This window comes from Chiroxiphia lanceolata, chromosome 1 (assembly GCF_009829145.1).
Source record: "Chiroxiphia lanceolata isolate bChiLan1 chromosome 1, bChiLan1.pri, whole genome shotgun sequence".
In the NCBI taxonomy this organism is placed as follows: domain Eukaryota; kingdom Metazoa; phylum Chordata; class Aves; order Passeriformes; family Pipridae; genus Chiroxiphia; species Chiroxiphia lanceolata.
Window position 1 is genome coordinate 133,028,824 of NC_045637.1, and position 23,810 is coordinate 133,052,633.

The 23,810-nt window shown below is 41.2% G+C and overlaps 1 protein-coding gene across 1 annotated transcript; it reads right to left on the bottom strand.

Moving 5' to 3' along the window:
* Positions 1 to 921: 921 nt before the first annotated feature.
* STEAP2 (STEAP2 metalloreductase) lies at positions 922 to 16,862 on the bottom strand. Its single transcript, XM_032710981.1, has 5 exons — positions 16,701 to 16,862; positions 11,997 to 12,518; positions 9,806 to 10,333; positions 7,898 to 8,062; positions 922 to 1,679 (listed from the first exon to the last, which is right to left on the bottom strand). Exons 2-5 carry the CDS (start codon positions 12,486 to 12,488, stop codon positions 1,395 to 1,397), a joined length of 1,470 nt encoding a protein of 489 aa, XP_032566872.1. The 5' UTR covers positions 12,489 to 12,518; positions 16,701 to 16,862; the 3' UTR covers positions 922 to 1,394.
* Positions 16,863 to 23,810: the final 6,948 nt, after the last annotated feature.

Genomic DNA, 23,810 nt, shown 5'->3' on the forward strand with positions numbered 1-23,810 from the left:
AGTCTTCATTATGTAATGCATGTAAATAAAGAGATGCCAAAGGTCTAAAATCCTATGTAATACTTTGAAAAAAATTTACACTACTAGTACAATACCATTTGCTTACAAGATGTACAATCACACCATAATTGAAACTGGGTTTGCATATTCAAATCATGGAATGGTGTAAAACCACAAAGAAATAAATAAACTGTACATGTGCAATACACTTGACCAAGTGCAAGGTGCTGCACCTGGGTTGGGACAACCGCTGGTATCCATACAGGCTGGGGGATGGAGGGATCAAGAGCTGCCCTGCTGAGGACTTAGGGGTGTTGGTGGATGAGAGGTTGGACATGAGCTGGCAATGTGGGCTGACAGCCCAGAAAGCCAAATGTATTCTGGGCTGCACCAAAAGCAGTGTGGCCAGCAGGGCAAGGGAGGTGATTTCTGTCCCTCTACAGACACCACCTGCAAAGCTGCATCCAGCTCTGGGGTCACTGGCATGGGAAGGACAAGGAGCTGTTGGAGCGAGTCCAAAGGAGGGCCACCAAGTTGCTTAGAGCGATGGAGCACCTCTCCTATGAGGAAACTGGGATTGTTCAGCCTGGAAAAGAAAGGGCTTAGGGGCTGCTTATACCAGCCTTCCAGTACCTGAAAGGAGCCTACAAAAAAGCTGGAGAGGGCAGTGGCGTGTAGTGACAGAACAAGAGGGAATGGATTCAAACTGAATGAGAGTAGGTTTAGATTGGTTATTAGGAGGAAATGCCTCACTGTGAGGATGGTGAGACACTGGAACAGGTTGCCCAGGGAGGCTGTGGATACCCCATCCCTGGCCAGTGTTCAAGGCCAAGTTGGAAGGGGTTTTGAGCAACCTGGTCTTTTGGAAGGTGTCCCTGCCCATGGCAGGGAGGTTGGAACCAGATGATCTTTAAGGTCCCTTCCAACTCAAACTGTTCTGTGATTATATGATTCTGTCATCATTACAAATTAATTTGTTTCAAAACATTATTATGTCCTTAATTATTTATCTATATTCTAAACTCAGTAACAGAAGTGTGGTTTTACTAGAAGAAACACTGCCCAGAAAATGTGGTATTAATAAACAGCGCTCTGACACACATGCTCTAAGTCAAAGAAGTATCTGTTATAATAAAATACTGTTGTGATGTAACTGTGGAAAGGAACATTAAAAAATTTTTGATTTCATAATAGTCTGCTCTCTGTAATTCAAAACAAAAATATTTTTGTAGTTATCAGAAGTAATAGTCATCCAGTTATAAACTTCTCATAGTTTGGTAGTATCATAGCTTGTACCATATGCCAAGCAAGTGACTTTACTCCTACTTAACTTCTAAAAATACAAGTTTATGACAAAAAAACCCAAACATGTACAACAGTGATAACAAATATCATCACATTACAGTTATCCTTTCTGGGGAGAGATGTGGAACAGACCCACTTACTTCTTCTATAACACGGCTTTTCTCCCATCCTCTTCGAATTCTCCTCAGTTTCCTACTTACACATGGCAAAAGTAAAATGATCTTACCTAGAATTACAATGGAAGGCAGAACAAGGGCAAGAACAAAATTTGGTGGTGTATAAAATCTGTAATACTCTTCTTCAAAAGCTCTTTTCCATCCGTAAATCAGTACATGGAAAGTACTTATAAGCAGAGCAACGTATCCAAGTGTTGACTTTGAAAAAAAGAGAAAACAGGGGAAAAAAAGAGACATAATAGTACTTGGTCCTTCATCTGACAGCTCTAACCCATTATTTTAACATTTATTAGACATCATGTTAAAATGTCTTACCTATTCACTATATTAAATTAGCAATATGTGGTTGTAGGTTCACATGTTCTGAAAATCACAGACTGAACTGAGCACTGATTTACAATGTATCTCTGCTAACATCTATAGGCCTTTCAGTCAAAACTGAAATGACGCCTGCCCAAAGCCTAAGTAATGGAAGTCAACTTCGGGATATGTATGCAAATAAGGAACAACTCCAGTGTAGTTACTGGAACAACATCCATTGTGATTGGAAATTAAGTTTCCCGTTTCTTAACTATGAGAACAGATCACTTCCAAGATGCCTTATTATGGAACAATGCAATTCTTCTGGAAGGGATATGGGCCTAACACTGCAGATTTTTATCACTCTGAGATGTGCAGCTTACTTCTTCCTTTGCATCCACTTGTCTGATATCAGCATAAACCATGCCTTACTTTTCCCCATCAGCTGTTCCCAACTGGTTAATGGGAATATCTGAACTGCAGGGCTTGGGCATAACAGCACAAAACAATGATGCAGTTTATCATAAACAGGCAGTGCTGGATGAAAGGTGAAGTAGAAGGTTCCCACAGCACCCTGCAGAAGACCTCTTACCATGGAATCTAGAGCATGCCACAGAAGGTGGTGATAATAGGGGTCACTATTTCTGTGAATCTGCCTTTTTAAGGACCCTGTAGTTATAATGCTCTGAAGACTTGATAATTATTAAATTGTCAAATTTCAATTAAATACTTATTAAAGTATTAACCTTAACTTTCCCAAACCATGATAAAAAAAGACTACTATGCTTTGACTTTTGGTGGTGATCAAATGAAGGAAAATTCTTTTTGGCCCAAACTGATGTAATGACTAACTTGGTTGGGAAACATTTGTAGAATATTATTGAAACAGAGAAAGAGTATTAAGAAAGGTAAGCGGCTACCAAGGTATTGTTTAATTCCAGTACATGGAGACACAAAGAAAAATGCAGCCTATGGGTCTATAACAGGTAGTGAAAGAAATAATTCCATCTACTTCAAGATTAAGTGATTTCTAGGGAAAGGAGAATGTCTGAGCTAATACTATTTGCAAGGATTCACAGATATAATGGTATAAAAGGAAAATACTTTTGTTAATTTCTTGGGATTGGCACCCTGTTGACTTGGCAATATCTATGCACCTTTTTTGCCAATGGTTTCAGGGCCTTGTTGTTAAGCTTTAGATATGCTGCACACTTCTGTTTTAAAAAGAACTATTTGCTGCCAAAATATTCCATAGGAAACACTGAGAGAAATACTTGTAGATATGAAAATGGCATATGCGGTATCTGAATGGAAGCTCTGGTAAGAAGTTTGGACAGCAAACAATAGTATCAAACCTGATGCTTTAATATGTTATTGCAGATTTTTTGCTGGTATGACTGTCCTGAATTCACAGTTGTTATATCACCGCCAACAGGGAGAAGGGCACAAGTGAATCATATCCCTCACTTCTTCATCAGGATTAATGATGAGAACTATAACAATTCTTGAAAAAGAAACAAAAGGGAAATCTTACAGAGTCATTTCCCTTTATTTTTTTTAATTTTAGTGCTTATTTAAACTCAATTTGCAAGCTCTAGTTTTGAGATATCTATACAAGTCTTTCTATCTAATGGCAGAATGGAAGCTAAGAAGTACATCAGTATATTTTGAACTAACAACACAAGGACAAGAAAAACATATGATGCACCTTTATTAAGTTCTTTTTTTTTTACCCTGTGGCATGCTTCTTTGAAGTGGTGGTAGGGCATGTGTTACTGTGCACTGGACAATTTCAACCACACATCTAAAAATCTAACAAAGACATTCCTGTAGGAGCTTCTGTCAGCTACTGATGCTATCTTCTTCTACCGGGCCCTTAATTACTGCCACCAGGCACTGGATGGTAACTTCTTTAAGAGCAGAGGACTTCTGAAAGCAGCAAGAAGCAATACTTTTTCTTCACTGGTAAATTCACATGGGACAGAGAGCAGCAACATCAGTTGTAAATCTTGGGAACCCTCTGCCTAGGCTCTAGGATGGCTGCTGGGAAAAGGGGAAGAATATCTTTGGTTGTTTTGCTTCCTTATCTTCCATAATACTGTGTTTCCTGAAAGCTGAGTAAGAGATTAGCACATTTCCTATGGACTCCCCAATCTTTTAGCTTTTCTCTAGGTCTTCCCTGGTTTGTTTCTTTTCCTTCCTGATCAGTCTTTTAGCTAATATGGGAGATTCCCAGCCAGGACTACTGATAAACTAGACAAACTGGCATTGTTTGGGAAAAGAACCAACAAAAGTTAGAGGAGTGGAAAAGATGAAAGAGAAAAATCCCTAAAATGTTACCAGAAAAACGTACATATATAGAGACAATAATCTGCTGTGGGGCAAATCTGTTTCAGGAATTTCTACCTTCACGACAGTTGAATAATTCCAAGCAATTTATATTTACGAAAGGTATTTTCTAAAGTCTACATTTATGCAAGATATACATTGGATTCCCCTAGTAACAGGATATTGCTAAACTTATAAACTACCTGTAGCAACTCTGATTGGAATCTTATCCATAAACTTGCTAAATACTCAGGCCTCAATCTTCTTTACTCTGAGGAAGAAGTATCCTATTCTTGTGGGAGAACCAAGGCAGGGCAGCCCTTCCTTAAAGCGTATGCACAGGAGAAGTTTTAGTAATACTGTCTCCAAAAAGCTTTAGGATTGTGCTAGCAGAGAAAAGGAATGTCTACAAAAAGGTCAGCTTCCTATTACACAAATGGTCGAGTTGTGCTGATTTTTGCTAAAAAACATAAAGCTCAGTTTTCAAAGCCAGTCTGCTCTGTTCACTGCCACTTTGAGTGATGGGTTTTGGACTTCAACTTTTAGACTGGAAAACAAAAGCAGCAGTCACTAATGCTTACATTATATATTTACAGTTTAACTTCCCTCAGAAGACTGAAGGTCCAGTGCAGCACTGCTTGCAGACCACATTCTCCATTTCCTTGTAATTTATGTGACTGCTCAAGGACTGGTTTCAATAAATTCCTTTTTCTGTTTGCAGTGTGTTGGTTTAGGCTGTTTATTCTGCCTGCTATGGCAAAACATGAATTCTTTTGTATTTCTTGTCCATGTCTATCTTTGTTCCTTATCCAAATATGTTTAGAAGAAAAAAAGAAGAGTACTGAAGTGGCATTTAAGCAAACCAATGCATTAGTTTATCAGCCCCAGCTTTCTTCCCTGCTACTTTCCTCAGTAAGCTTCAATGCCTGCAAAGTTTCATGCTAAGTTTCCATCACCTAGGATCTCCTACTGAGCAAACTCTTCATCACTGCCTCGTTTTGTGGCTCCTCTATCCCGATGTTATGAGTGTTTCTCTCTGAATCATGATGAAGTGATCAGATCTTTGTTTTGTACAGTAGTCAGCTCTGTACTGCAGCAATTCCAAGTTTTCTGCTAGTCTCCTAGTTCCCTCTAGGACTGACACAGTAACTTGCTTTTGCACTATTAAACCTTCTCATATCTTACTTTGTTCATATTTATACTCTGAGGGAACGAGTGGAACCTGCACTGCTTGTCCTCTCAAAGTCCTTTTTCCCCAATGACACAGGCTGGAATTTTTGGGGCTCCTGACACCTGTGCTGTGAAACCAGGCTAGGCAAGATGGAGGCATCTCCAAAATATAATCTGGGATATCAAAGACAACAATGATTTCTGGGCAGAAACATTCACAACTGGGGTTTCTTTACAGTATTACGAAGACTCTGGTAAAGTTGGTTTGAACCACTGTGGGTAGGGGAGATGCTACTTAGGGCTTATACTACTGGAATGGGGCTAGAAAATTGTCTATACTGTATATGTTAATAAATTCAGATTTTCCTAGTAGGACTCAAGACTGAATATGTCCTAGTGGTAAAACTCTTCAGAAGAGGCCAGACCCTTATTTTGATGAAACTGCATTTACTAAGATGAGCAAGCAATAGTATGTTATTCTCAGTGGGAAGTGCTGAGCTGAGAAACTGTCTGAGTGTGCTGACTGACTGATTCTTCATCCATCAGAAGCAAAAGAAGTTCAGCAACTGTTGTGGCAAATCATCTGAGATTTAGGACTAAAGCTAGAAACATACTGCTTTTCCCAGCTAAAAGAAAAGCAGCATTGAGATGGTGGGCTAGTAGTTCCATTGTTTGTCCCTCTGACTTAAGAGAAGATTGAGAAAATGAAGTTCAAATTTGCTTCATCTTACTGCACATCAGTAGAAGAAAAATATAAAAGAGTAACTACTATGATGTTCTATCTGTTCTACTTGCATACTGGGTACAATGAAGCTTGTGCAGAAATACAGACTCCTTTTACTTTAGTAAGGAATCAGTGAAAGTCTGTTTTCTGATTAAAAAAAAAAAGACAACTTTTTTGGACAAGTAATGAAGAACAACTTACACCCTGAGAAGTAATTAATGACAAAGTAAAGTATCTTTAATATTCATTAACTTTAAGGAAATGTTTAGTAGTTCAGTGTTTTTTGTGATTAAAAATTGCAAATGACAATAATTAATTACTAATATCAGTTTCAACTGTAACATACCTCCAGAGCAAAATACTCATAGATGATTCATTAGAGTTCATATTTGTTCAAATTTGGAACTATTTTGACTTGTTTACAGTGGAAATAACTGCAGTAAATATGATACAATAAAAAATGCCCACGCAGATATACATCATTGTGGTTGTTGTGTGGGTTGATTCAGTCACACAAGCCCGAAATTTGAGAAAGGAAAAATAAGACACAAATGCTGTGTTTGTGTCTGGAAGTCATTACTGGATAGACATCATGTCACTCATGAGTGAAAACGTTTTTCCCTTTTACACTAATGTTTTAAATCACCCAATAGCAGTACCATTGTCCACACACAGAGAACTTCAGATGGCAGGGATGTTGTAACAATACAATTGGTATTTACTTGCTCTGAAGGCTCAAAGCCAGGAGTGTGGATAGACAGTTCTGTCAGGATAACTCTACTTTGGAAAACTTTTCAGCAAACTTTTTGTGGGTCTACCTCCAGTGTTCCAGCAACAGAAACCCAAGGGGAAGGGAAGACATCACCTTACAGACAGAAGACCTCAGACACCCGTAGCCATTGAAGAGTTCCCCACCACTCCCTTTAAAATGTCTGTAAAGTTAAACCCAAGCCCTGAACAGTAAAGTCAGTGCCTGTGTTCTGAAGCGAATAGGACTAAGAATTAGGCAATATTATTACAATGGCTATGCTGAAAAAACTGTTAATCAGAGAAGACTGAGTTAAGACTACATTACTGAAGTCAAAGTCAGAAAACAAAAAAAGCCCTAAGTGTACACACTTAGGAAATTTTCATCAGACCAAATCCTAATAAAATTTCCTATACCTGACTGCTACCTAAAACCAATGGCAACTTTGTGTAGAAGCAAATATTAAACTGTTTATTAAAGCTGATATTTCTCAGTATTTTATGTTGGTTAGGCCTGCCTGTTGTAGTTATTTATCTGAGGAAGGAAGGCAGCAGAAGGTGTGCCAGGGCCTGGAAAAGCCACTGATTTTAATAAACAAAACTTCATGTTTTACTAATGGGTATTTTCAGCTAATGGAAATAATGCAGTTGAGAGCTGTGTCAAGTCCCACACAGTGGAAGGGAAGCAAAACGAAATGAATGACACCATGGCTGTCAGAGAGCTGTGCAATAAAAATCCTGTAGGACAAATTAAGTCTTCAATTTTAGCAGTTGTGTGCATCTACATATAGCAGTATCTCATCAGTATCACTGCCTTTAGCAAGTTTGTCCAAATTTATCTAATTTGAATTTAGGAAGAAATTTTAACACTCGAAAAGGAATAGATTAGTGATCATTTGGTCTTAGCTATGTTGATTATTTAAGACCAAGAAGTGTAAAATGTAAAGTCCTATTCTAACATTTATGAAATGCTTTATGTGCCTTCATGGTAATATATTTGCTAAATAAGGATATGTTGTTTTTATTAAATTACCAGAGAGGAAAATGAAGCTCTTGTCATGTAGCAATTTGCTTTTGTTTATGATCATGAGCATGATCAAGGAATTCTTGTTAACAACAAACCCCCATTATTCAAAAAGTAACACACCTGAATAAAACTGAACTCCCTCCAGTTTAAGGCACTGTTTACTGAAGGGATGGAAGTTACTGCCAGCAAAGAAAGCAATCCAAGACTCATTATTCCAAAGGAAATATACATTTCAATTCGCCACACTTCTTCCTCATTCCAAGAATTTTCAACATTTGCATGAACCTGATGAAAAAGAAAAAAGGAAGAACTTTATTCTACAGAATATTAAAAATACCAACAGAAGTTATTTTGCAGACTTAAAAGTCCACAGTCACAGGACAACTATAAAATGGGGTCAAATACTTCAGAGGTTTTCTCACGTCTCAGAGAAAAACATCTATTTCCTTACTGCTGGGACTGGCTCTTGCTAGATTAAAAATATATTAAACAAGGAAATTTAGATGTTAAGCGAAACTGTAACATTATAAGCCATTTACAACAATTCTGTTATAAAATCAGGTAATTCTGCACATTCCTATGCACAGCAGAAAAGCAGATGTATTCTTCAGACCCTGCAAATTTAAATTCTGTACACAAATTGAATAAACCTGCAATTTGTTTTTAGTTTGTTACATTTGGAAATAGTTTAGCATAATTTCCCAGTTTTGCTTTATCTCCCTAGTCCAAGCTAGTTTGTCTCTTTCACTACTGACATCAGATACACAGAATATTCTGAGTTGAAAGGGACCCAAAAGGTCCAACTCTTAAGTGAATGGCTCACAGAGGGATTGAGCCCACAACCTTGGTGTTACGAGCACCAGGCTCTAACCAGCTGAGCTAATCTCAGGGTTCTCATTAGAGAGCTTTACCAGAAAAAAGAAAGAACTCAGGACCTTAACAATTAAGAAGCTTGGATATTAAACTATTTTCCACTTTCAGGTGGACTATTGCAACATGACATGCCTTGAAAGAGGTTCACTAGCAATACTAGCAAGTGAGAGTTTTACAATATCATTAAAAGCAATTTCTTAGTAAAAGCATCAGTGGATCCTTTAGTATTACTAATTTTAAGTGTGAACAATTATAGTTTCTTGCTGTCTTCCATAGTTTTGCCCCTCCTGTCTTTCCCTTAAGCTCATTTTTTCGTGCTAGCCCTTTCAGAGTTTGTGGACCCAATCTCTGTTAATTTGTTCCATTTGATTTTATTTCCTTAGTGCGCTTTCCTTTCTGTTCTATCACACCTCTCTTTCCCATAGATTTTATGGGCAGAATGGCAATGCTGTTTTTCTGGCAGTGCTGCTTCTCTGCTACTTTAAAAGTGACAGTAAGCTGCCTCACTGACAGACAGGAGAATCAGACCCCCTTCTAAAGGATGACAGATTTGTCAGAGATTGTTTCAGGGTTACGCAAGACCAATTGTTCCTGGGAACTGTGAGTCAATCTCTATTGCCTGCAAGAGATTATGGTCACAGAATTTTAAATGAATAGTCATTTTACCACTGGTCCAAAATGTTAAAAACTATCAGCATTTTCTTTTCCTTTTTTTTTAACATAGATGTATCTGTAATAATGATCACAGTATCTACCCTTATACTTTTCATACTCGTAAATGCACTTATGATATACATACTTCCCCCATATGTTAAGTATACGTAGAGAGGAACATACCTCAGAATTTTCCTGCTGTTGCTCTTATCCTGTCTATCCTACATTCTCCTTGTGTATATTACTATCAGGACTTTCAGTAGGACACATCCTTGACTCTCCCTACCACACAAATGTGACTGCAGTTTGACCCACAAGATGAGCAAAACGCACGGATGTTTCTTTTAGTCTCCTTATTTGGCACCAGCTGTGCATAAGATAACACATTACATTCTGTGCTGAAAACACTAGATCAAACTAAGAAAACATATATATCGTATTCAGGAGCCATCTGCACACAGCAGAGGCCTTTTTGGCTCACTGACCCAAAGACTGTCTCACCTGTTGATACGCCATGTTGAGGAACAAGTACCGCTCCGATCTCCTCATGGGTAAGCACAGGCTGTACACCACGTGCACTGTTGCAAAGAAGAAACTGAGCAGTCCAAGCTGCTTTCGACACTGGAGCCAGTTGTCCAGCCAAGGTGGAAACCGCCGATACTTAGTGCCATAGTAAAGCTGGTAAGCAGCTGCAAGAAGTCCTGATAAATACACTAGAGAAAGTAAAGTGATTGCAACAATTGGCAGAGTCTTGTTCACGATCTCAATGGGAATCTTGTAAAAGTCGCTCTGCTGGCTTCTCATGTATGGATGGATTACATCTCTGATGAACGAATAGATGAAGAAAAATGTTGCCAGGCTAATCGCAATCAGTACAGGCCCCTTCCACAGGGTGAACAGTCGCAGAGGCAAGTTTTCAATTTCCCTTGAAGACGTCAATGCCCCCACATCAATAGGAATAAAACTGAGCTTACGGGCAAGCTCAATAACTTGATGGCGAGCCTGAACATTGTTACTGCATATATAGACCTGTTGGGAAAGTCAAGGCAATTGTCTGTAGTCACAGAAAGAGACTCAAAGGTAAAAAATCCCCAACAAAACCCAACAAAAACCTTAAGGTCCTTCAGATCAAAACTATGACACTACTGCTAAAACTGTACACTGTTATCCCACCTCATATCACCAAGATGAGAATGAAATCACATAAAAATCCAGCCAAAGTGCAAATATGCCCACTGATTTAGCAAAACAGTAAACAAAAATTGGCTTTATCTTGGCATTACTGATGAGCTGACTGTGGGATGTCCTGCAATCTGCACACTGAAATCCCCCATACTGAAATGCCTACAGGACTGGATTGAACTTGAAACAATGGCTAAAAGCATTTCAGAAAATCACACGTTCTCTCAAAAATACAGGAATCTTGAAAGATGACCCTAAAACAGCTGTAGCATAAACAGAATGCAAAGCAGAGAACTATGTAATCTCTTGATATGTAATAATTTTAACTTCATTTCACAATCCAGACTTCCATGGATTCCAGATTTGAATGTTTATCAGCAAAGATAAAAACTAGAAGCCAGACAATAACTAGTTCTAGAGACCAGTTTATTACACAGTGAAAAAAAGGCACTGCTACAAAGTACTTTATGGTTCTTTTAAAATTTACAATGGGCTACAGTTTACCCAACACTGTTTGCTGATCATCTGCATTAGAGCAAACATGATCTGTTTTGACAGAAGTGAATTACTAACTGTGCAGTGCTATTCTGAAAGGGGATAAAAGGAGTCTGGCGAGGTTATTTTTAAAATTACGCTAATTCTGTATTAATTGCATTCCATTTAAATCTACCTGAAGAGTCAGAAAACTCAATTTAATCTCTCAAAGTAGTCACACTGCACCAGTCATTTCTCATGTATTTCTCAGAGCCCATAAAGCTGTGAAGGACTGGATTCCTGCATAGGCTTAAATTCTTTGTATCACTTCAGCAAAGCATGAAAAACATAAAGATGCCTTTTCTATATGCAGGATGGATTTAGGGAACATACTGGGAAGGAATTTGAACATGATGTTCTCAAGTAGTCCTGGATCTAACAAATCTTAGAAACATGTGTGCCTCCTTCTGTTTCCTCATATTTATGATTTTGGGGCAACTAAAAGCTACAAAATTTCTTTCAATCCCTTTGCTGCTATTTGAAGCAAGTATTTTTAGAAAAGCTGACTCCTAAGCCCTGGGATCAGGAGCTCAGATTTCTATGCATCTTTTTCAATAGTTTATCCCAATACCGAAACTCAAATATACTGGGAAAGACTGTCTCTATCCTGGTATATAGCATAAGGATAGACGTGAACGTATTTCCTATGGAAAACATTAAAACCCAACTCCTCCCATCTGTATGTAGTCATCTAAAGGTCATCTGTCTACTCTAAGATCGTATCCATGTTTCCCCTGCAATCTTTAAAGATAAACAGGCAACTCAGGGAAAAATTCGGACCACTTAGTCTATGTCTTACAATGGGATGAACTCGACTCTGAAAATTTTATTGGCTACTAAAACATAGGCTAAAGGCCCACTCAGCATATTAGGTAAGTCAAGCAAAACGAATCTCATGAGTTCTGGCTGCTTACATTCAGTTCCTGTCATTTGCATCCTACAAGAAAGTTAAATTTATACAAATAATAGCACTTACCTGTCTGCTGGCATCCTTCGGTCCTAACTGCAGTGACCAAGCTGAAATTACATTGAATCCTTTGACAATCAGGGAATCAGGAAAAAGCGATGCCAAATACTCTGCATTGGAGTCCGGATATTGGTCTACTCTTGTATTATTGCTGACATCAATCAGAATTTTACCAGCAAGTAAATGTTTGAGGTCCCACAAAGAGATGTAATGTTCTCTGTGTATGGCTATAAAAATGATGTTTGTTTTTGCTACTGCATCTTCATGATGAGTGACATCAACCACATGGGGAAAGAACTCAGCAGCATGTTTAGGGTTTCTGCTTCCTACAACCACATGGTACCCACATCTGATGAGTCTAATTGTCAATGACTTAGCGAAGTCTCCACTTCCAATGATGCCTATTGTGACCTTACTGGCATCCTTGATACCGTTAGCAACATTTGGTAGAAAAGTTTCATTGAGGTTCTTGGGACTCCCCATCATAGAGATTGATTCCATATTTCCAAGACACCAAACCTACAATGATTTCTTCGGGGGGGGGGGGAAGAGAAAAGAAAAAAGAGAAAACAACAGAAGGAAAAATGCAACATCATACAATTATGAGGCATCAGAATCCATAAACACCTCTGGAAACAAAATCTTTGCTTCTGAGTTCCATATTATATTTTCTTCTTAATAAGTACGTGCTCTTCAATTTTGTCTTGCAATGTGTCACTAATAGAAGGAGCAATAAGAAATATAAAACACTTCAAGCACTTCAATAATACAGCTCCATTAGTAAATAATATTTCTTTCATCTTCTCCTATTCCCTGTCTTCCACCCTGGAATGCTAGACCACAAGATAACTTTGGGCTCATGAAACTAACAGTCAACAGAAAAATGAGAAGAAATATGTTAGAAAAACTGGCTAACTATGGAAAATGTTAGAAAGTAGAGAGCACTGGCCTGGGATTGGCATGAGGACAGCTGAGTTCACGGAAGTTGAACTCCATTAAAAGCTTATCAGGTTATTACTGTGATATCTTCTATTGGTCATGAAGGAAGGGATGCAAAAGTCTCAAAGCTGCAAATGTCATGGCTACCACCATGACAGACATCCAGCTGTCAGCCTGGAAAATGGGCTGCCCACATGGATCCAACGGCAAAGACAAGGGAAATTTATCAAGGCCTAGTCGTGAGATCACTAATGACATTTCTAGGTCAGACTGCCAGGTCTGGCCAAGGATGTATAAGGATTAACTGTGGATGCAAGGGTAAAGGATTCAAGGCCATAGGTCACAAATATGCTTAACAGAAATTTCTAACCAGGTAAGTGAGATAAGTCCTGGACACAAACACATGGGACAGCATTCCACAAAAAACTAATGGCAGGAAAAGACAGATTTCATGCAATAATAAAAGGGAAGATATTTTTAAGACTCAAATTCAGTGCAGTAAGGGATGCTTTGAAGAAGGACAGAGGCTAAGGCTCAATGAAAAATAAAAGAAATACTACTATATGTTTGGAGAGAAGTGGTCACAGAACTGCAATAAAGCTGTAACAAAGACATTAAAAAACAACCCCCAGTAGGGAAGTCTTCACATGAAACCAGTTATGACGTAAGTGGTTATGCACTGTTGTGGTGGGTTGACCCTGGCTGAAAGTCAGGTGCCCAAAAAGCTGGTCTATCACTCCCCTTCTCAGCTGGGCAAGGGAGAGAAAATGTAACAAAAATGAGTTGAGATAAGGGCAGGAAGAGATCACTCACTAGATACTGTCATAGGCAAAACAGACTTGACTTGGGGAAATTAACTGAATTTATTACCAATCAAAATTGGATCAGGATGATGAGAAGCAAAACAAATCCCCAAAAAAGCACCTTCCTCCCACCACTTCCTCCTTCCTGGGTTTAACTTTTTTCCCCAATTCTCCACCTCCTCCCCCAAAGCAGTGCAGGGAGATGGGGAATGGAGGTTCTGGTCAATTCACCACGTTGTTTCTGCTGCTGCTTCCTCCTCAAGGAGAGGAGCCCTTCCCTTACCCCAGCATGGGGTCCCTCCCACAGGAGAGTCCTCCATGCACTTCTCCAACTTGAGTCCTTCCCACAGGCTACAGTTCTTCACAAACTGCTCCAGTGTGGGCCCCTTCCACGGACTGCAGTCCTTCAGGAACAAGCTGCTCCAGCAGGGGTTCCCCACGGGGTCACAAGTCCTACCAGGAAACCTCTACACAGGTCGTGCCAGGAGCCTGCTCCAGAGTGGGCTTCCCACAGGGTCACAGCCTTCTTTCAGGCATCCACTTGCACTGGTGTAGGGCTCCTTCCTTCTCTGCTCTACCATGAACCTACCTGGGCTGCAGGGGACAGGCTGCTCTACCATGGCTGCACCATGGGCTGCAGGGGAATGTCTGCTCCAGCATTTAGAGCACCTCCTCCTCCTCCTTCACTGGCCTTGGTCTCTACATTGTTGTTCCTCTTACATATTCTCACTCCTCTCTTCTGTGGCCACAATTACTTTTTTCTTCCTTTATCCTACCTATATTATCCCAGAGGTGCTACCACCATTGCTGGTGGGCTCAGCCCTGGCCAGCTGTGGGTCCCTCCCAGACCCAGCTGGTACTGCCCCTTCAGACACAGGGTAAGATTCCAGCAGCTGCTCACAGAAGCCACTCCTATAGCAGTCCACCCCCCTCCCGCTACCAAAGCCTTGCCAGGCAAACTCCATATAATATTAGAACAGGAATGAATTCTGAAAATGAAGGAGGCAATGAGGGAAGGCAGGTTAACAAGCAGCAAAGAGATCCACAAGGTTGCTGATTTGAGAGCAATCAAAAGCAGAACACATAGAAAGGAGGAACCAAATGAACCTCTTCCTGAGCCACCATGCAAGAGGTGATATGATGGTACCTAATCATCAGTGGGGTACTTTACCCAGCCATTGGCTAGGAATACAGCATGTGTGGTGAACAACCTCCCACAATTAAAAGCAGCTCTGTGTTTCAGAAATTGGAGGAAGCTACTAAAAGAATGGGCACTCTTCATTTCAGCTTTGACTAGAAGGGAAGAACTCATCGAAACTGAACTCAGATGCTAAAGATGGAAAGCAATACGTGAAACTCACCACAAAGTCAGTATTCCAAGAAAAGATTCTAACAGTGAATCTTTCTGGCAGAGGCAGACCACAGAGATTTTTATGTACGGACTGAAAAAAGCCTTGACTTCTTTCTTACCATGTGACCTGGACTGTATCTAACACATGATCAAACTATTTCCTGCACCACGATGGATTAACAGCTAGGAACATAATGAGAATGGCTGTATTTTGATCAGATAAGAGATATAACTGGATATGACAGAACATGCATGCGTTTACCATGCGATTACAGAGGCCCACTTCAGTTCATTCCATGTGACATGAAGGTGCTGCAAAACTTTGGGATTGAAAGGAAACACCCATGAGGAAATGGGCTACCAGTACCATTTAACCTGCTGCAGCTCACTTTCAGTTTTAGTCCAAAGGATCCTTAGGAGAGTGCACATATAGGAACTGGACATGATGAATTACTCTGGCGAGCTGAATTTGGCCCACTGGCCAAAGTTTCTCACTCCCTTTCTAAGGAAAATACAATGTGAGTAAAAGAATAAAAATAACAGACTTCATACAAAAACCTCAGAGAACAGGTTGACATGACTCTAAGGTAAGTAATCCAAAAGACAGAAGAGAGTAGAGAGCTAGCAGTAACTGAAAGGGACTATATTAAATGCACAATGGTAATTCAGAGGAAAGACTGTTTTAACTAAAACAGGAGAGCCTTAATGATCTAAAAAATTACACAATAAATAAATAAATAAAGGTTTGTGTGCATAGCTAAGGAACAGTAAAAAAAGTTAAAAAGACAGTGCTATTGCGTAGGGATAAAATCAGAACAATGGCACAGAAGTGAGTTGCAACTAGTGAAGAACATACACGGTAACAAGTAAAGGTTCCATAAATACAATAAAAAACAGAAGACAGAAGGCAAAATTCATAACTTCAGAGGAAAAGGAATAAATTATAAGTGATACAAAGTAGGAGAAAGTGTTAAAAGTCGTCTTTATTTCAGCCCTCAGCAGAAAAGTTAACCGTGAATGGCAATGTAATGAAATTCTTTTTACAGGGAGACAGAAGGTGACGTCAAAGTCAAAAAAGGTAAATTAAGAGTAAAGGATAAAGTTAAAGATTTTAAAGTCAGCAGACACATAAGAAACCAACTCTTGGTGCTTAAAATGCCAATTAAAGTGACATCTTGAGAACTCAAGAGAAGATAAGACAGGCAGACTAGCACATTCCATTAAAAGAATGGAGGAGGAAGACTGAGGAAAGCAAAGAGTTGTTAGCCTAACTTCAGCCTTTGGACAGATTTTACATCAAGTTATTGAGCAATCCATTTGTAAATAGATGGGAAGCAGATGACAAGAAGTAGCTGAGGTGGGTTGTTCAGGAACAGACTACAACAAAAAACAACCTTCTTTTACAAAATATATGCCTTCAGAGTTCTAAAAAATAAAAAAAAATTACATAAATTTGACATTTGCTCTTAGATAAGCTAAGACCACCACAGCGCTGTGTAAGCCAGACGGTGACACTCGTGAAAGATTGCTCTTGGAAAAACAACTGCTGGAGGAAAAAACCGAACAAGCGCAAGCCGGGCGGGCACCGGGTGTGTGACCCCTGCCCGGGCGGGCACTTACGGGGCGCGGGGCTGGCGGGAGGCCAGGGGCGGGCCGGCGCCCCCTCGGCGGGCTGGCGGGCGGCAGCGCGGAGCGGGGATCCAGCGCAGGGCAGCTCGGCGGAGCCCTGGTCCGGGCCGGCATCTCCAGCTGCAACGACAACACGCCGTGACATCGCCCGCCCGGCCCCTCCGCCCCCCGGCACAGCCGGGGCAGTGCTGCCAGGCCCGCCCGCCGCGGGGCGGGGGCTGCCCGGCACCCTCGCGGCTGTGGGAGGCCGGGCCCCTCCGCTCCGCTCCGTGGGGCCCCGGCACCGCCAGAGCCTGTCCGGAGCCGGGGGCAGCCGTGGCGCAGCCGCCACCACCACGATGGGCAGCGGGGAAAGCCCCGCGCAGCTGGGCCGGGGAGAGCCCGGCGAGGATGGGGCCCGGCCCGCCCCGGCGCCTCTCACCTCCACCCGCCCGCCAGGAGCTCCGCGCCGCCGCTCCTCCTCACTGTCCGGCCCCGCAGTGCCGGGCGGGCGGGGAGGCGGTGCCTCTCCTGCCGCCGCGACCCGCCCCCTGCGGCCCTTCCGGCACGGCCGGGGAAGGCTGGGAGGGAGCCGGGGGTCTTAGTGGGTGACGGGTTGACCGGTTAACCATGAGTCGGCAGTGTGCCCTTGCTGCCAGGAGGGCCATCGGTATCCTGGGGTGCATCGGGAGGAGTGTGGCCAGCAGTTTGAGGAAGATGATCCTCCCCCTCTGCCTGGCTTTCGTGAAGCCACATCTGGAGTGCTGTGTCCAGTTCTGGGCGCCTCAAAACAAGAAAGACAAGGAGCTACTGGAGAGGATCCAGCGGCTAGGCACAAGATTAGGGGTCTGGAACGTCTCTCATGAGGAGAGTCTGCAGGAGCTGGGCCTCTTTAGTCTGGAGAAGAGAAGACTGAGAGGGGATCTCATTAATGCATATAAATATCTCAAAGCTGGGTGCTAGAGGATGGTGTCATACTCTTTTCGGTGGTTCCTAGTGATAGGACAAGGAGCAAGCTCATAAATTAAAACACATGAAGTTTCACCTTAACACAAGGAAGTGACAGAGCACTGTCACTGCCAAGTTGCCCAGGGAGGTCATGGAGTCTCCCTCTCTGGAGACATTCAAAACCCACTTGGATATGTTCCTGTGTCACTTGCTCAAGGTCACTCTGCCTTGGCAGAGTGGTTGTACTAGATGGTCCCCAGAGGTCCCTTGCAACCCTAACAATTCTGTGTTTCTGTGATTCTGTGACAGTACCAGGGGGCAGCAACATGTGGGGAGAGGGGTGTGGGCAGCCCCCCACTGCCCTCAGCCCCAGCTATCATCACTGCTCCAGCCCCAATCCCTCTGGCCTGCACAACACCCCCAGCACAGGCAGAGCCAGACCTGGGTCCTGCTGACACAGCGCGGGTACTTGGCCGGTCCCCAGGCAAGCTCATGGCCCTGAGGGCAAAACGCACCTCCCAGACCCTGCCCTGCCTCCCCTGCCCTGGCCCAGGTGGTTCTTCAGCAGGAACCCGCCACCAGCCTTCTTTCCTTATCCTCTCCTGGCAGAAGGGTGCTGCTGCAAGCGGTGCCAGCTGCAGGGCTGCAGGTGAGGGATCAAACCATCCTATGTCACAGAATGGCTGGGTTGGAAGGAACCCAATGAGCATGAACTAGTTGTTCAGATCTCCTTCCAATCTGACTGAATGTTTCCAATGATGGGGTGTCCACCACCCTTCTGGGCAGTCTCTTCCTGCTTTTCACCACCCTTGTAATTTCTGAGCGGGTGTTGGGTGGTGCTCTCTGGGCCTTCCAGGGTGTGGGGAATGGGGATGTTGCTCCCCATGTTTCACTGTGTGACCACTGTACTCTGTGCAGGTGGGAGTTGTGCTCTAATTTCAGTGTTACACAAGATGAGAAACACAGGATTCAGCCACATAAAAGCAAAGCTAGCCCCAAGATCTGAATTCTATGTTGTTTGGCAAGGAAATTTCCAGTTGAAGACAGATGGAGCTTTTTCCTGAAAAAGCACAGCTTCTGATTTTAACATTTTCTCATTTACCAAATCAATTCTATCTTTCATTAAGAAATGCTGTATATGTGACAATGCATAGCCCTCAACCCTTTGTATTTATTGCATTTAAAACTGACCAACCCACGTGAAGATGTATGTCTTTCATGTTGCAGCAAAAAAACTGACACATGCACAGATGATTGAAAAGAAGCCATATGATCACACTGAAACACTGAACATAACTGTTTTCATCCTTCGTGTGTGCATGCTGACTTGTTTCTATAGTGCATTAATTGAGGACTTCAGCTGAATGAACCATACAATCGATTCAAACATTTGTTTCAATATATAGTCATGACAACCATGCTGTAGAATTTGAAAAGAGGACTGAGACACTTTCCTGTTGTAGTTCAGAAGCCATTCTTCCCCCTTCCCAATTCTTAAATAAGTAATTTTATTGACATTGAAAACATATATTTTAAATTATTTTTTAATTTGGCAAACAGGAGCACAGAAATTCTATTGCCTAATTTTCCAAACTGCATTTTCAGCTCCAAGACACTGAGGACTGAGTCAGTACTCCACAGAAGTAAACAAAAAGGTGACTTCATTGGCAGACTACTCAGAAAGGAATTGGCCTTTTCCACGATGAGAACCAGCATGCCAGCTCTTCAGTTTCTTGCTCTAATATTCTCCTTTTCTTTGCTGTTGATTCAGAGGTCATCATCCTAGGCTTGTTTTTCGGTAGCCAGTACAGCTGCAATAGTATAAGCTCAAAAATTTTAGTCCAACCAACAAATGTATCAAAAGAAAAAAGCAGCATGTTCTTTCCTGCATTATTTCTGGCTGAAATACTACCTTATGTGACTCTTGTTACCAGAAAGTTATTTACATTAAAATGGGCATATTTAGTCATGAGACTAACTCATGCACCTCAAAATGACGATGCATCATACGCAGAGTAGTCACAATCTTATAATTCTTAATTTATTTGAATTAAAGCCTTAATAAGAAGCTTGTAAATCTGAATGTTTGTCATTGTTTTCCTGCAGGACTTTTTTTACATTATTACTGCAGCATAAAGTCTTAAACAGAAGACTCAGACCTTTAGGAGATGATACATTAGATCTGTGTTCATTTTTTAACAAGAAGGGGGCTTTTTTCTTACGCAGGTAGTATATGGTTAACGATCCTCGATTTGTTACCTGTTTCTTGTGAAGCTGTTTGGCCTGTGAGCACTCACAAGCCGCGTTTTCTTGGGAAAGAGTCACAGGTTCTGCCTTCCAGCCTGCACTATGTAGCGTGTGCCAGTTCTGACTCTGGTCCTTTATTCCTAACCCAGTTGGGTTCCCATGGGTGTCATTCAGTGTTATTTGTCACGTACATTGTTCATTTCTTCTTCAGTTGTTTCTCCTTTCCTGTGTGCAAACCTACCTGGCTTTAGCCTTTGGCACAGCGGTAAATGAGGGAACTTTTGAGTCATGGTCATTTATTTACCAGCCTGTCGAACAGACACCACTAACTTGGTTTCTAGTACATTCAAAAATTAAAATCAAGGCAGTTTGATGGACTTAACTTGTTCCTATGCTTTCCTAGCACCTTTTTGAGGTTTTGCAGTTTGAAAATTCTTGTTTGAAATTGGAACTAAAACAACTACAGCCTTCCTTCCATTGCTGTGTAAATGATCTATTCAAGCAGGAAAAGCATAGATGGCCCTGTTTTGCATAGAGATTAGCATGAGAGCAATGGGTATATAAATACCTTTTATATACTTAAACTCTCAGCAAAATTGGACCATGTCTCTTTAGTGAGAGGATGAAATTGGATAGTTACAGGTCTCTCAAATTATGTACAAAGATCTGTGGTCAGCATAATTCTCAGATACCCTGTTAAATGGGTATCTTAAACCACCTGTTAGGAAAGGGGGTTACTTTCTCTTAGCAGGTGTTTTTTTATCAAAGTAGGGTAGCAGTATTATTTCTTTCTTTACGGGATGGAACATAACAAAGGCCTTTCCAATTGGCAAATGGAACAGATATTCTGGTTCTTCCTCTTGGCAATGGGAAAGCAAAGCCCTGGGGATTTCACCATGGCAAGAGAGTGAAAACAAACACAAAAAAATTTTACTTCCTATCAGGGCAACAAACCCAAATACAATAGTTTTTGGCATACTACCCTCAACAAAGCTAATTTCGTAACTTAGCAGAAAAATACAGTGTTTCCCAGCCAGGAACATTCAGACCATCTAATTTTTTCTTATGGCAGCCTGCAATTAATCTAAAAATAAAACTTTTACCTCTTATCCATTCTTTATAAGAACAAAATGGATCTGCAGAGATCTGATGTAATTGTTTACTTGAAAAAAAATTTTTTTTGTTAAATAAAGATATTATTAAAACCCCACCACCACCCTAACCATTAATTAAACAAAGAACAAAAATAAATGGTGAATACCTCGACTAAAATCTCTTCTTTCAGTCTTTGGGTTTCATCAATTTGTGATGTCCCCTTTTCACTAGCTCTCTGGGTATCACAACCTTTTCAGACCCTGTAGGATCTAAATTTCAGTAGCCAAAAGCAAGGAAAGAAGCACAAACTGAAGTAGATGAAAGAAAACACTTAGATATTCTTTTGAGAAGGAGAGGGGAGGAGAAGAGTGAAGAGAAGTGAAAAAAATGTAACAAAGAAAAAGGAAAGGAAAAAGAATAGAGAAAATAAAGAAAGACAGAATGAAGAAAAGGGAAGAAAAACCCCTATAATGCACATTTAATAAGCTGTAGTTGAGAAATACTGGCAAGTCACGGGAAACAAGACAAAGTATCTCCTTCTTCACAAGAGATATTACAAACTAAGGGCAACTAGAGGATTGTTCCAAGCTCTGTTCTCCACCTTCCTGCCCCCCTGAAAAAAAAAATCCAGTAGCAAAACAGTGAGGATTGTTTCTGATTTTATGATTTATCAGATAAATTTTATTCACCAGAAAAAAAGCTGAAGGAAGGAAACCTTTCCTAGCTTTCTCTGACTATGGTTTTCCATAACTATTGTTGATGCTCAGTTGAGGGCTTCCAGGACCTTTGTTCTTGGCTTCATGTGAAGCACAAAATCACATATGACCTTTCCACTTCTCTCTGAAACAACATTTGCTTTGTGGAGTAAGTAATAGAAGGTCAGAAATTTTGTTCTTGGTTTGTGTCTGCTCATCTTAGAAGGCATCTACTGAGACAGGTGGTTCTAAAAGTGTGATCTTGTGCATGCAATAATTGTTGGACCCAAAGCCAGGGGGAAAATAGATTATTTTTATAATGCAAACAATTGCATCCAGAGCAAAGCTTTCAGTCAGTTGACTTCTTAACCAAGAACAGACATACCTCCTTCCTAGCAAAGCATGGATATTACAAAACTGAAAAACACATTTAAAAGACAATATTTGCCTGAATACTAAAGTAGCTGAGGGTAGCATAGGCTGGATTGTGGTTTGACCACCACTTGACAGGCTAAGACTATTGTGTTTTACTAACAGGATTTTAGCTCTTTAAATTCAAATTTCCTTCACAAAGCTGCAGATCACAGATTTTTCTTGAGAGCAGAAGTGAAATAAAAATTAATCAGGATCACAGAATCACAGAATGGATAAGGTTGGAAGGGATCACAGTGGGTAATCTGGTCCAAACTCCATGCTCAGGCAGGGTTATCCTAGGGCACATTGCACAGAATTGCATCCAGATGGTTCTCAAATATCTCCACTGAGGGAGGCTCCACAACATCTCTGGACAATCTGTTCCAGTGCACAGTCACCCACACAGTAAAGAAGCTCTTCCTCATATTCAGGTGCAACTTTCTGTGCATCTGTTTCTGCCTGTTGCCTCTTTTCCTATTGCTCAGCACAACTGAGAAGAGCCTGGTTCCATCCCAGTGCTGGACTCAGCACTCCAAGTGCAGCCTCACAAGGGCTCTGTAGAGGTGCACGATCACTTCCCTCAACCTGCTGGCAGTACTTTTCCTAATGCATCCCAGGATCCCGTTGGCCTCCATGGCCACAAGGGCTCACTGCTGATGCATGAACAGCATGAACAGCTTGACCACCAGGACCCCCAGGTCCTTGTCTGCAGAGCTGCTTTCCAGCAGGCTGGCCTGTCCTGATGCAGGTGCTACACTGTGTGATATGTATCATCATGGTAGTGAAAACATAGAAATATGTCACTTAACATGTAAAATATTTGTAATCTTCTTATTGCATGTACCTTGTCGTTATTAGATTAGGTCTTTAGTTAGTTGATTCTGAACATTTTGTTTCACTGAATGGGATCATGCCAGCTGAGTAAAATATTCCCTGAAAAACAAAAATGAAAACACGATAATTTTACAGCAACTTAGTACTATGAGAGGAAAATCTCTATCTTTACAGAGCAATTAAATGCTAATTCTGTTCCCAGTCCTGTGAAGATTTATGTAATTAATTCCACAGCTATGAACGAGACCAATGAGTTGCTACAGAGCCTGAGAGTTAAGCCATTTTTTCAATATGAAGGCAATAGTCTTTTCTTTAGGATTTAAGTTGTCATTCCCAACATATTTGTTTTCCAGCCATAAAACTGGGAGGAGTATGTTAGTCTGAGAGATTTCCTCTTGAGGTAAGGGAACATAAGAAACACCATACTTGGTCAGACCACTAGCCTGTCTAACCCAGTAATACATGTTCAAGAGCAGCAAAACAAAATGCTGTTCAAGGAGAGTGTGCAAACCTGGCAACTGTATTTCGTACTCTCCTCCCAAATCCATATTTACCCTAGTGATGTCATAGGGTACACACTTGCAAAGCCCTTTGGTGTTGCTTTGGGGGCTGTTGTTTCTGGGTTTGTCTAACCTCCTTTTGAACTTGCTGATGTTGTTTGCCTCCACAGCCCTTCGTGGCAGCAAGCTCCAGAATTTGTATGTCCTCTGAAGAAAGATGCACTTTCTTAATCAGTTGTAAACTGATCTCCTTCTAGTTCCATTGAATCCTCTCTATTCCTGATAATGGGGATTTGGTGAATAACAATTCTGTGTTTATCTTGGACACTTACCTCAATATTTTATAAACCTTGATTTTGTTACTTTCCACCTTCTCTCCTCTCATTTGA